This window comes from Phallusia mammillata, chromosome 3, assembly GCF_965637545.1.
Source record: "Phallusia mammillata chromosome 3, kaPhaMamm4.hap1.1, whole genome shotgun sequence".
Lineage (NCBI taxonomy): Eukaryota > Metazoa > Chordata > Ascidiacea > Phlebobranchia > Ascidiidae > Phallusia > Phallusia mammillata.
Window position 1 is genome coordinate 17961674 of NC_137254.1, and position 14899 is coordinate 17976572.

At 35.9% G+C, this 14899-nt stretch overlaps 2 protein-coding genes across 2 annotated transcripts; one reads left to right on the plus strand and one right to left on the minus strand.

Moving 5' to 3' along the window:
- Positions 1 to 5770: 5770 nt before the first annotated feature.
- LOC145219769 (general transcription factor II-I repeat domain-containing protein 2A-like) lies at positions 5771 to 6484 on the minus strand. The gene has a single exon (XM_080087081.1). It carries the CDS (start codon positions 6482 to 6484, stop codon positions 5771 to 5773), a length of 714 nt encoding a protein of 237 aa, XP_079943207.1.
- A 4426-nt stretch (positions 6485 to 10910) lies between these two features.
- On the plus strand, positions 10911 to 14501 carry LOC145217570 (collagen alpha-1(XII) chain-like). Its single transcript, XM_080084840.1, has 9 exons — positions 10911 to 11139; positions 11365 to 11450; positions 11633 to 11731; positions 11786 to 11921; positions 11996 to 12184; positions 12242 to 12344; positions 12543 to 12697; positions 12898 to 13067; positions 13396 to 14501. Exons 1-9 carry the CDS (start codon positions 11076 to 11078, stop codon positions 13591 to 13593), a joined length of 1200 nt encoding a protein of 399 aa, XP_079940966.1. The 5' UTR covers positions 10911 to 11075; the 3' UTR covers positions 13594 to 14501.
- The last annotated feature ends 398 nt before the right edge of the window (positions 14502 to 14899 follow it).

The following is a 14899-nucleotide window of genomic DNA, read 5'->3' on the forward strand; positions in this document are numbered from 1 at the left end:
TCCCTTTTTACCGCCATCACCTGCTTGTTGTAATTCAACTTTTTTTTATTACGCCGCCAAAAACTAAACCATATAGTTAACTTTGGTAGGGAGCCGTTATTGCAGAGTTCGGGCCCTTCACTAATTAGGTAAAAAGTTGAACATTGAACATATTCTCAGACTTACTTTAATAATTCCATAATTCTAGTGTAGAACGCAACCTCCCAGCCGTTTTACTGCTTGTAATTAAACAGTGTTTTATATAGCGGAACGGAAAACACACGATTACGTTTTTGTTGTTCGACAATTTGTTTATTTAGTTACAGTTTACTGCGACAATCTAAGTTTTTTTTTCCGGAGTTTCTTTCTGAACATTGGCCATTTCTATGTAACGTAACATTTAAAATCATTTTAAACAGAGCTTTAAGCGGACCTGAACCCGAACCCGAATCGTTTTAGAGAAGCCCGTTTGGCTGGAAATTTTGATTGACAGGCCTATAATAAAGAATACATACACAGTGGACAATAATAAACCAGGCTTAAATATAACGGTTTGGGACTGTTGAACATACTAGCTACTTAGCTTGTTTATTATTTTTTATATCGCGGACACAGGAAGGGAAGTCAGCCTGGAATCAAGCCCGTTTGTTCAAAAAATCCTAAACCCAAACCCAGCCCGAACTCGAAACTTGTCCAAAAATCCCGATCCGACTTGCAACTCTGAACTTTCACGCGTTACACCTTTATTTTGTCACATCACGTTCCGTGATTAAAGATAATAGTAATGAGCAAAAATCGTTTATAAATTACTCTTCTTCCAACAACGAATTAGAAAAAAATTAGTATGAATCGTTGTCATGCTTGCAGGACGAAAATTGCTATTTAAGGGGATCCTTACCCAGTCACCTATTGCTGATTCATTTCTATTTGAAAAAGGAACTTTAGATGTGACAGAGAGGACACTAGACTGATACAGAACAGGTAAAAATGTTGCTCATTTGATCAACAGGGGTAATCAGGCCAAATGACTTGTGCTTTTATCGGTTCTGCATTTAATTAAACAAGATTACAATCGCTAAATTGACTACAAGACATTAACAGCTGTGACAAAATTTTTTTGAAAAAAGGTGAATTTCAGATTATTTTTGATTTTTTTACGCTGACAAAGAACATTGTTAACGCCGGAAAAATGAAACCTACCATGAGTACATCACCCAACATGGAAACTAAATGTGGAAAATAGGTGTAAAACTAGCTACAACAATGACCCACTGTTTTGTGCTAGCGTTTCTGTTGTTTTTCACTTAAAGTAAAGGTAAGTGATGTGGTGTGAAAAATACACAAAATCAAATTGAGTTTGGTGTGATAGTACATTTGTTACAATACGCAAATCGCAACGACTAAAGTGCACAGTGTTGATCGAACCTACCGTTAAAAAAATCGCTCTCTGAAAAAGAGTTTACTCGAAGTGACTCTTGTAAGTTTTTTTAAATCGACTTGATATTGTAGTTTGCTCTTCCGGAAAAGAGTGTTTTTATTTGATAAAGGAATGCCAGCAATCTGGCTGTAATTTTTATTGTCTGCAGTTTCAGAGTTTAGACACGCTACTCTCAAAACGATGAACAATTGTGCTTACTGATTGCAGATCTCGCAACCAGTGTTTTTTAAGGTGTTTTCAAATTTCTCCAGCGGTTTCCCAAAATTTGGAAATGGCTATTTTTTGGTATTTAAATGAAACACTTGCGGTCTCTTAAAACTACTTAGCGGTCACCCAAACCAAACCTTAAAAAAAACCTGCTCGCAACTACCACACCTAGGAGATTCAAATTGTTATTTTAGAATGCCTTCATTCACAGGCGCACTTACTTGACTTAGAGGTGCTTACAATGTTCTTGTTTCAGGTTACAAAATCACTACTTGCACAAGCAAATCGGAAAAACCACACATTGTGGGGCCGTTTTCTGTCTGTGATGGAAACGAATGCATTAATATCACAGGTATTTTTTGTTGTTTATTGTCGGGAATTGTTAAATCACAGAAAGCCTATGCAGCATTGGTTCAAAAATTTTGCCACGTTAATTGTACTGAACTGGACAAAATATTTTTAGATACTTGGTACTCCAATCACACAGTTTTACACTATCACCCAGTTTCGGTTTTATTATTTAGTTGTCAACACATTTGGTTGTTATTCGCCACACCAAAACGTGTTTGAGTTTACGACATTAAAATTCGAATCGTGAGTTCCTCATAACGCACGGACCCACCTGTTGAAAGAGTCACGTTTTTACGGCATCAATTTAAACAGGGTCTAAGCAGGGTTGTTTTGCTTGAGGGAAACGTACGTGCCAATGCAGGCAAAAAATAAAAGCATTTACAACGCAATGTTACATCAGTGTTTCTAAACGTTTTCTGTCACGGAAACATCCTTGTGGTTTTCTCACTGACAAACAAACTGCAATCAAGACAAACAAGCGTATTTTCTAATTAAACAAATGCTTAACATAAAATTAATACGCATTATTTGTAATGCAGGAAAATGTAGTTACGCGATTCAAGGATTTCAACAAGGAAAAGGTAAATCTGTTTAAAAGCTTTTAGAATTAACGACTTTATTTAAAGAATCCATGGCTGGTTCAGCACATAATGATCAAAGACAAAGAGCAAATTTTTATACGACTGTAAGGGAAGATGTTGAGTTAGAGCTGATACATATTTGAAGCAAAAATCATTCTTAAGACTAAATGTAATAGCAGTTAATTGCTGGTAACTAGCGGTTGTTGTAGTCAGAATAAAGCAATCTTGGTCCTGTTTGACCAGCTCTTTAAATAAATTCGAATTACGAAACGGAACAGTTCTGAAATGGGCCTAATCAACATAGTCTATCATAAAATATAACTAATTATGGTGGTTTGAATTCTTTAAATCTTGTGCTACAGATTGCTGCTACACATATTATCTCTCAATGTGTTACTTGTCTTTGAATCATTCAATATATCCAGGCAAGTAATGTTATTTATTTTTGCTACTATTTTATTAATTACACAAGTGAGCCACAAGAGCAAAACTATTTTCATGTTTGTGTTTAGCCAATTTGAAATGTATTTTTTGTTTATATACCTGCTTTTACTATTAAAGATGATAATGCCGATGATTGCCAACTTTTGGGTTCCGAAAAATGGAAATCTGTAAACAAATCGTACGAAGGTTTTGCTATAAGAGAACGCTGGTCAAAAACTCCTGGTAGGTTTCTAGGTTAACAAATTAAGAACAATTAAAACTAATTACTTAATGTTTTTTTATTCAGATGGAACACTGAGCCTTGACTTCAATTTAAGTTCATGCAGTTCTGGAACATTACATATTAGAGGTTAGAAAACTAACGCTACAATACTACAGCAATTTGTTTTCACCTAACGATCACAACTATAGCGTGATTGATCATGTCACTATAATAGTACAATATTTGCAACGCAGGTTTTAAAATTTTTATTTTTTGTTGTTGGAAGTGACAACCATACCTATCTGCCATGTTTAAAGTAATGTAAACCAATACTGTAGAATATCCCAAACAAAATTTTCGCTCTTTTGTGAGTGTGTTCTTCCTTCCGGCGCCTGAAAATATCCTGGTGAGCTTCGTTCCTATTGAACCCCTCCGTCTTTCCTAGCACTTGTTGTAAGATTCTAGGACCCACTCGAAAGGCCCACCAACGTTTCCTGCAGTACTACGTACTTACATAACGTCAAACTCACTCCCTGGTGAGCTCTCGCCACATAACGCTTCATAATACGGTGTAGCTGCTGCGCGTTTAGTTGTGCCATTGTTCCAGCTTGGTGATTCAGTGCAATTGTGTAGCTATGTGTTCTTTCACCAAACGAAATAAACAACTAGGCTCTATTAAATAGAGTCTATTTGTTTACATTTTAGTGTTCAACCAAAATGACTTTTTAATTTTGCAGAATCAACAATTTATTTTAACAACAGACCATTAACTTTCAAGAGGTATATAGTTGAACCTTTATTCAACAGCATCATTCTTTGCTATGGTATGTACTAATGCAAGTTTTGCATAAAGTTTAAGAAATACTGCGTCTTATTCTTTATGTCATATAGTTTAAAATGATTTTTTTTGCCTGAAACATATTTATTTTGTTTCAGACCATGGAATATTGTACAATGGTATGTGAAAACAGCAAACATTTTTTTTTACTTTGGCATGAGGAAACAATAATGGAATAAAAAATTTGCTGTGAATTCGTCAACTTTGTTTTATAAGTAAACTGTTTGACATGTACTAGATTTCGACAGATTGAAATCACTTTCCAAACGAAAACGCCGTTGCCTGAATTCAAAAATTAATCCATTTTACTTGTCGAGAAATCGGACACCATTTAAGAAAATAGTAAGACACCAATTAGGGGATCCTTAAGTTAACTGATAGTAAGTCTGATCATCTTCAATCTACAGCAGTGGCGGCTCGTGCCTAAAAATTGTGGGGGTGCTGCTCCAAATTTTAGCCTTTGTTGAACAAATATAAGTTAGCAATACATAGAAAAGCTACATTTCTAGTTTTCTTGCCATTGTTTTGTGTAGAAAAACAAGTAATACAAATCCTAATTAGCAACTCCATTGTGACGTAATGGTTGTTACGCAATAATGTACACGAGTGTAAACAGCAGACGATATCATTTGTGTATTTTGTTTACTTGCACAGCGACGGGCCAAACTCAATAACATGCAGTAATAATGTGGAACAAAAACACACGTGACACGGACTCAAAACGAAGCGGTTGTAAATACGGTAAAACACGACAAGAATACAGAAAAAAAAGTATTTCAGTTACAGTTAGACAACATTTAAAAAAATGGTCCTGTTTCATTTAAGTAACTTATGGTCACAGTCAGCGTTTAACATATTCTATGACACTTCACAGGTTGTTGTCACACACAAAAAAACTAGCCATGCAGCTGTTTATTGGTATCATAACTGACAAATTTAACAACCACTTTACATTTGTGTCAGAACTTGTTTATTTTAACATCTTTTCTATGAATTTTTGTGTACAGACTATTATTTGTCTTTCAGATTCTTAACTGCTATACTTGCTGCTTTATTTGCTGGCAAATAGCTTGTAATTGCTTTTTTTAAGTGCAAAACTCCTTCAAGCTTTAAAATTTACAACACCCACTTAAATTTAAAACATATTATTAAACCTTGTGCTTCCTTTTTACAACCAAAATGAATCATGAAGTTATAGTTTGGGCATGATTATTGATAGCTTCTTCCTTGATTCCAAATGACAACTGAGAAACTGTTTTTCTATTTAGTAGTACTAGCACTGCAAGTGCAAGTCTTTTGGAAATAATGGTGTTCCTAACAAAGGTTTGCATCCAAACTGTTTTGCCTTAGAAGGACTCATGGAAACAGCAAAAAGGATTTTTCATCCTAGTAATTTCACTTGTCAAAACATCATCTAGATTATTTTCAAAGTAATCATAAACATCAGATCTACAGAAACATTTTCATTTCAGTAACTAGCTTTTCTTTGTCAACAATAGGATGTGCTTGGTGGTCACTATTATCTTGTCTGTAGAATGTTCATTCTTAAGAAACACTTCCTGTGAAGCAATTTAGCAGCTACTGTTTAGACCAGGGGCGTGCAACTGTTTATCGCAGTGGGCCACAACTTGCAGTTAAAATGATGCTGAGGGCCAGACAATAAAGCAACACATACATTTTTTAAACAGTTTATTTTAAAGAAAAGCACACACAATTAAGTTACTCTTGGATTAATGCGATGTCTGATATCTCCTCTCTCCCGAGATCTTGTCAATGTCAGCTTTGACAGAAGAAGTGGCAACTCGAAGTTGACTTGACAAATGCTCATCTGATAGCTGATTTCTGCATTTTGACTTGAATAGCTTCATTTTTGAAAAGAACTGCTCACAGGAGTATGTGCTTCCGAATAGAGAGATCATTTTTCTAGCGTGATTTTCTAGATTTATGCAATTTCCATACACGTAGCCTCTGTGAAAAGTGATTAAATCATTTTCTTGGTAGGCCCGTTTGAGATCGACATTTTCTTGTAAATCTATGATTTCTAACTGAAAGCTGCAAGGAATATTCTCCACCACCTGGTCAAATGGATGAGCAAAAAGTTGAAAGTCAGCATTGTGTTTCCGAAAATCCTCAAAGCGAAAGTCAAATACCGAAATTAACTTTTCAATCATCGCAACAAATTTTACGCAGTCTTCTACTTTAACTTTTCTACTTTCCAAACAAGAAAAATGAGTCAGGAATCCTTTGCTCAACTGTGATCGAAAGAGTTGTAGTTTAGCTTGAAATGAAGAAATCTGTTCAACCATCTTATTCGCTAACTGATGCTTTCCTTGCAGTTTCACATTCAGTTCTGAAAGGTGATGGGTGATATCAGTTAAAAAAGCAAAATCATTCAGCCATGTCTCATCTTTGAGAAAGGAAACGTCTTGACCTTTACTTTCCATAAAAGTTTGAATATCATGCTTAAGACTCCAAAATCTTTTCAAAGTGGCAGCTCTGCTAAGCCATCTTACTGCACAAAAATAATTTACATCCTATATATATAATATAATTAACACAGGAAACCACATTTTTCATTACGTCGCGAAAATCCAGTACTTTTGAGCACAAGTTTTCCTGATGAATGATGCAATGGCTTACCAAAACATTTTCAGCTTCAATAGCACCCAAGAATCTTTTGACAAATCCGTTATTTTTTCCCACCATTGATGGGGCTCCATCTGTGGTTATACCAACCAACTTAGAAGAATCTATTTCAAATTTTTTCGTTATTTTTTTTACCTCCTCGCAAATATCTTGGCCTGTTGTTGTCGATTTCATACTTGCCATGTCCAAAAATTCTTCAATTACTTCAAATTCATTCGTCACTCCTCGTATAAAAACAACTAGCTGGGCAGTATCGCTTAAGTCCGTGCTCTCGTCCAAAGCAATACTAAAAGCAGAGCATTTCCTTATTCTTTCCTTCAGAGAAACTTCGATATTTTTTGAAAGATCATCTGTTCGGCGAGCCACTGTAAAACGAGAAAGGCTTATTTGGTCCACCAAATGTTTCTTTTCCGGACATTTTCAATAAATATCTCCAAACAATTCTTAATAAATTCACCATCACTAAACGGCTTTCCCTTCTCGGCAATTGCTTCAGATAGCTTGAAGCTCAATTTTGTGGCAAGTTCGATGTCTTTTTTGTAACTACAAAACACCTGCTGCTGTTTGCTCAAGGACTTTTTTAACTGTTGCACTTTGTCAACTCGCAATTGACCCACAATGGTATCATATGTAGCTGAATGTTTTGTGCTATAGTGTCGCTTGATATTAAATTCCTTCATTACTGCAATAGTGTATTGGCAAACCAAGCAAACTACATCTTGATGATTTTGAACAACGAAGTATTTTATACTCCACTCATTATTAAACTTTCGCCTTTCAAAATCAATCTTTCTTTTTTTGCTGCAAGACATTTTCACATTGCTAACCTTTTTGTAGTATAAATCTCAATATATTTACTGCACATATAAATCATGTTACTGAATCATTGCTAGAAAGGCACTTTTTTTTCATAATGCCCACTATGGTGCAACAATAGGGGTATGTCGTCACAGTGGATAAAACCTTATCATTGTGTCACGTTGTACGAAGTCAAAGATGCCAGTAATGATGTACAAATAGCAACATTACATGCTCTAACAGTAAAAAGTATTCATAATTGTTAGAGTAATTTGAAGTCTGCGCGGGCCACAAAAATAGGGGCCGCGGGCCGTATGTTGCACGCCTCTGGTTTAGACAAACAGTACATGTCCATTATATCAATACTCATCTTTTTCATCATGTCCACGTGAGGGAGTTTCAAAGTTTCCACAGAACAAAATGCAGTCTATTATTTTGGACAAAATTTCACGATTTTTTTCCACTGTTTTGTTGTGTTCAATAATTGAAAGTCTATACGCCTCACTAAGTTTTTCCTTAATATATACAGTTCCCAAAAGTGAAAGTGAAACATCATTGTCCACATGCTTCTTTGACTTCTCATGTTTTTCTGCTTTCTCACCTATTTTGGCTACATTTGTAAAACCATCTTTTGTCCAGCATTTTTCATCACCTCCAAACAGCAAACATGGAAAACAGAACAGTGCATTTTAACTTCACAACCACAAAGCCATTTTTTCTTTTGATACCATTTAGAATTAAAACTGCGTATATATTTCTTGTTGTGGCTCATTCCTGGCTGACAAAGTTGAATATCAGGCGTTGGACGCCCTTTTTTCTTTATACTTACCTTTTCAGCACTTGATAACTGCGAAATCTTAAGTTGCTGAAGCTCACTTACAGTCACCGAATTAGAATCTTGAAAAGCCATGATTAACCTTTCAATCAAAAACTGTAAAAATGATTAAAAAAAAATAACTGTCGTACTGTACTCATTGTCGAACCTGATGGTACACGTGATTTGCTTTGGCACACAATAAACGCGGAACAGACAACTACTTCCGGGTGCCCAGGTCACACGCTACGTGATTGGTGGAGCTGCGCGAGCACCCTGGCTCCTATTTCGCCCAGCATGTAGCTTTTCAAAGTGCGCATGCGCAGAACCGCAAAACGTCATGAAACGTCAGAAAACTGGAGCTGCAGTTCCAGCATAGATATACATCAGTGTTTCCCAAAAAAAAATTGTTTAATGAAAAAAAGGTGATTAAGGCGGAAATTATGCTTATTATATATTGCTAAGGAATAAAAAAAATAAAAATAATGAAAGTTATTTGTAATATTATGGTAGGTGTATTAAGTAAAAATATCTAGGGGGTGCTGCAGCTCCGCAGCACCCTAGCACGAGCCGCCCCTGGAAATATATATTCCGTGAAACTATTACGTAGAACGGTTGATTCTGTTTGGCCTAGGGTTTATACACTGGGTTTTGAATTGGACCCAGCATTGTACTTTGCAAATGCTTTTGGGCTGATCAACATAGCACTTGACATGCATATAAATGTTTACTGAAACTGTATGTACATACAAAGATTTTTACCAACTGGTTTTGTTCCTTGAACCTGTTTCCATATTTAATATTACATTTGGCAAAACAGCGATCGTCGAAAAGCTTGTTGTCTGTCTGAGGGTCAGATACTGCATTCTCAATCCTATAATTTTCAGTGTACAAAACCTTGATTATGCAAGTGGCCGCACCCTGCCAGGTTCGTGGGGTCGGTTGCGATCCTACGGCAGGACAAAATCCAGAAAACCGATTTCAACCACAATTCAAATAACAGGGAACTTGGCTCAATAACCTATGTTTTTTTCGGTGTACTTGCTCTTTACGTATCCGTTCAACAATGGAACTGAGATGATAGAGTGATTATGCAATAAATTTTGACTTGACTTGGCTTAATCGGTTCATTTTCTATCCAACAACATATGTCACTTTTATCCATTGTCTGTTGACAATATTAACATGTAAATTGCAGCTTAATATTATATGCACAGAATGCCCAATAAATGGTTTTTCGAAAAGAGCTCAGTTGTCTGCATAGTTTTCTGCAAAATGTTGGGTTGCTTATTCTAATTTTATCCATGCTGCTAAAAAATGATTTACGCAAGTATTTGATTTCAGCAATAAAAAGGGTGAAACTGCAAAAGAAAGTCAGCAGCATTTTTTAACAAAAAGGTGAAATCGAGGTGTTAGGCTATATCACGTATGTATTCTATAGGTGCTTGGTATTTTCAACTTGAACCAAAAGTTATATTAACTCCAAAAGTTATATTAAATTATTTCGGTGTTTCATTTACATAAACTACAACACAAGTTGGTCTCGCGATTCATAAAGACTTTCGGTGGGTTTATATTTACATCAATTTCTAGTGTTATAGCAATTTTGGCAAAATGTTAGAGGATAATTAGTTTATACAACACGAGCCATCACTTGCGCGGAACCTAAATCCAAACCAACATGAAGGGAGTGGCTGTAGAAAAAATGTGTTAATGCTTTTAAATTGCAACAACCATCATTTTACATCTTTGTAAATAACCTGAAATTTAAAATAAATCACTCGTTTTGATACTACTTAGCTTTGTGCAAATTCTGTTTTTTAAAATAAGGTTAAAACAATATCAATTTCATCGCATTTTCGGGTTTCTGCATGTCACCTGTTTGCTATACAACCATTAGTTGGTATTTCTTGTTAACATTGTCGTAGATTATATCTTCAAAGCTTCTAAAGGTCGAGGAAACCGAATGTAACCTCTTACATACAGGCAATGATTGCCAAATACAACCTTCATTCCTCTTTCATGGTGTAGTCACTTGCTTTTATGAAAACAAAGCAGGTTTGGTTTGTCCTGACAAATGTTCAGTTCTGGATACTTTGTTTATCCAGTTGGCCACAAAACAAACTTTTTGCTGGCGTAATGGAATTACGACCACATCGCGTGAATTTCAGACCTGACACATGGCATTTTTTTGAATGCCTTGGTATCCGTGTGATCACTTGGTACACTAACACGTTTTAAATAAACCATGTTATCAGGTTACTGATGTAGTGAGTTTGATCAAGTTGCAAGTTGTTTTTGTACTATTGGTGATTGTTAACAAAATTTCAACAGAAGAAACACTCTAATGTCACATTGTTTAATATACTTTCGCATTTGGATGAAAATATTTATCATGTACGTAACGTGTCCTACTTTTGTGCAAAACTTATAACTTAGAATTTAGCACAGTGGGTAGAAGTATTGTAGTTGGGCACGCTCTTTAAACATGATTTACAGCAAGAGTTTTCAAACTCGTTGCTTTAAAGTTTTTATACAAGTGTAAAACGAACCAGACCCAGACCATAATGGGCATAGCGGCCGAATCTGACCTGGAGAAGTTGTTTACAGATTTGGTAAAAGTTTGTTTTGAATAAAGTTGAGTTATGTTCACGCAGTGGCTTGGTCACGTATCTGTCGTGCCCTGCGGGACAGTAGTTGAATGAAGATCAGTTTAAACGTTTAAAAAATAGAACCAACAATCCGAGTTGCAGTTTCAAGTTAACCCTTATCAAGTAATGACATCGTTTAGACATTTCATTGTTCTGCTGGTGGCTTGTTCGGTCTTGAGTGCAATCCACGGTAAGTTACGTACAACTTCATAAATACTTGTCTTACTGCATGGAACGATTGGTATTTAACTATGTTTCAATTATTTTTGCGCTACAATTACTTTAAGGACGTGACTTTGCTTTATTTTTAACATTTGTAGGATTTAATTTCAACCGTTAGCTAACCTTTCTTTAGTTTAACGTCACCGCCGGCTTTCGGTCAAGTTTAAAAAATACTTTTACTGTATCCATATAGCTTTGAAGTGCATGACGTGTCAGGGATGGACAAGTTTTGAAGACTGTGACGTAAACGGAAGAATAAAGGAATGCATGCCAAACCAGGTAACGTAGCCAGAAGCCACAGGTTTCTGTTGTTAATTTAAACAAGGCTTTAAAATAACTGTTGCTTCAAACAGTTGTCAACTAATATCACTCTACGCAGCTCAAAAGCGTGAAAAACGTAAAATGCAACTATTTTTACTTCAGAATTAGGCAACTAATCAAAATAACCGTATCTTGTGCAGAACTCTTGCGAAACTGTTATACGACGCATCCATAATAGCCGCCAGCTAATTTTCAAACAATGCAAAGAAAAGAATACCTGCAGAGAAAATATGTTACAGGTAAATAAGGCGAAACTACAACAAGTGCTAAAAATGAAATGCAACTTGTTTCAGAACACGAGATTATCTGGCAGTTCAACACAATGTAACTCGGATCAAACCAGTTCGTTCTGTACTTGTTGTTGTGATACAGATATGTGTAACATCGCTGCTTCTGCATGTCACCCGTCTGTTGTTAAACCATTGGCTGGTATTTCTTGTTAACATACACTATTTTTTCAAACCTTCTGATGGTCGAGCAAACCGAATGCTTTTTACATCCAGGCAATGATTGTCCAATACAACCTTCATTCCTCTCTCATGGTGAAGTAACTTGCTTCAATGAAAACAACGCAGGTTCGGTTTGTCAGTACAAATGTTCAGATGTTGATTACTTCGTTTATCCAGTTGGTCACGAAACAAACGTTTGCATGCGCAATGGAACGTGGAAACATGAGACACCATGTTGTGGAAGTTAGTTTTGGAGTTAAGATGGATGTTACATTGTTCATTGAAGCAACTGATTTTTAGGAAGCTGCCCTCCTTATTTTGTTTACGATTTTCTCAATTTGGTTTACGTATCGATTCCAGAAGGTCGAAAATTAATAATTTCAATATTTGAAGGATGGAATACGTGAGTAGTCAAAAACATTTTACAGGGATTATCAGAAATGTCCAAATCGGGGCTTACATATTTCATACCACTGTTGTTTAACCAGTCTCTGAGCACTAAAACTGATACGACAAATGAAATTTTAATCGCTAACAGAATTTTTCGAATCGTCCGTGGTTAGAAAGCTGTAAATACTTCATCCGTTTTAAAATTTTGTAGTGCCAATGTTATTGCTGAAGATGCTGCGAAAAGTGCAATGTTGTGGTTTGGCGAAAGTCCAATCGCATCAAGTGCGATAAAATTTAATGACTATGGAGCTAGCAAGCGTCGTCAGATTCAACTTATTCGGGACAAGGCAGTGGAAAAGAAGAATGGCAAATATATAATAATTTAAACTTTCTTAATTTATTTCTTTTTATTGGTGTTTTATCTTGTGGTTTTTATAGAAACTAAAGATGCCATTAGGCGAAATATATATATTAAAAGCTATTCATTGTCAGATTTTACGTCACAATGAAAATGTTTTCCATTCTTAGTTTTTGATCTGTCAGTAATATTTAAGCTTTTTATGTAGAATCCGTGAACATTGGTGCAGCTATTAATTACGCACTTGACAATCTTATGACGCCTGAGGCCGGGATGAGAGATGAAAGAGTTCAAAGAGGTATTTCGATTTTTACCGACCGAATTTCTGATGATGATGCTATTGGACCAGCTAAACAAGCTCGAAGGTTGGGCTACAATGTAAGTTTTACGTAAGTTGGAGCGAAAAACTTCTTAGAAAAGTTTGATAACGTAAGTGCTGCATAATGATAGATACCTTGACGCTGCTTGGCAGAAAAACTATTGACAATTAACCAACAAAAGTGTCCATATTTCGCCAGTTTGATGTATTTATTTTAGAAAAACTTATGAATGTAAATATTTGGATTTCAAAAAACGTTTATCTGTGTTTCATTTATGATCTTCAAATCTTCGCAAATTAACTTCAAATTATTTGGCCTATATTTATATCGTTCGATTTGTGAAATAAAAAGTGCTTTCCATCAGCTATTAAAGTAAGTTGATTCAGGTAATGGTCTTATACGTGGGAACGGAAGTGAGCAATGACGAACGGAAGCACTTTAACGAAATTACAGGTGGTGATGAATTGGTTTTCTACTACGACCATGACGCTGGAAGTTTCGGTGCCGACAGTTGGCAATTTTTGGTTGAGAATTTTTGTTCGTCTCCCTGTGATCATGTGATGCACGAGCACGACATGGTTTAAATAATACTTGAGCATGATTACATTAATATGTGTTTGCGCTTATTGGTGATAATGCACTTTGTATATCAATGTAAACTAACTTCTTTGCTTCGATTTTTTGTAATACTGATCACCCGTATAATTTTTTGTCGGCAAATGATAAATATTGTCCTTACGGTTTATTGCACCATTGTGAGAAAGTCAATGCAAAATTTAATTTGTGCTTACAAACACCGTACTCCGACAGGAGTGACGTCATTGTACCGAATCAACCGGTCGGCAAGCATTTTAACATGACAAGGCCCAGCAGTCTAAAAAATTTAACCTGTGGTGGATTCGAGCGCTAGACAGATTGTACGGTAGGCCTAATGAAAACATACCAGCACGCCGTATTGCTTAAGCGCCAACAATTTTCAAACAAGATGTTTGGATAGGTAGCGACAGTGGTTATACTAACTTCATCGTTTGAAAAAAGTACGCAACATAAAAAATTGAACAACTTTTTTTTCTTAAAAACTATTAATTTGTAACAGAAGGATTGTCACAAGTACCATAACGGTTGGTCCATGTGTTGTTTACAGCAATGCTTTTAACTACTGTGCCGCAGTGCGCATAGTGTTGGAATTGAATGAAATTTGGACAGCTTGTAGAGTGTGCATTTATAGGTGTAGAATGTTGTGTTTTACCCTATTGCCCCAGCATTTATCCCACTAGCCCCCCAAAAAGGGTCAATTTTTCAAACTATGTCTGAATTAAATGAAATTTGGACAGCTTGTACAGTGCACCATTTATAGGTGTTGATTCTTGTGTTCAACCTGTAGCTCTATCATTTACTCCACTCGCCCCCAACAGTCATGTGCAATTCGCGCTGATTTGTGTATTAGGAGCTGATTGTTGTGTTTTAGCCTCTTTTCTCACTATTTAACACTTTAGACCATGAAATAGAAAAACCTTCAAAAATGTATAAATGGACTGAATTTGAATAGTTTGTACTCCATAAAGCATATTTATTGATGCACAGTACCGACCACTGTGGTTTACCTTACAACACCCGACTTTCTCATGGTTATCTCTTGAAATGTATTATTTACAACTTTGCATGTGTGGGAGACCCATAAGTTTTTGCTTGCAGAAACAACCAAGGTTATAAAAGACAATGGATGATATGGGACACAATATAAAAGAAGTGTAGAAAATATGTGTTATAGTGTATATGCAAGGGCAATATGTGCTACGCCACCCTTCTAGTTTTTTTCTGGCTTTGGAGACCGACTCGGTACATCAGAATGTTCGTTTGTCTCTAAGGTGCTTTATTGACGCAAATTCG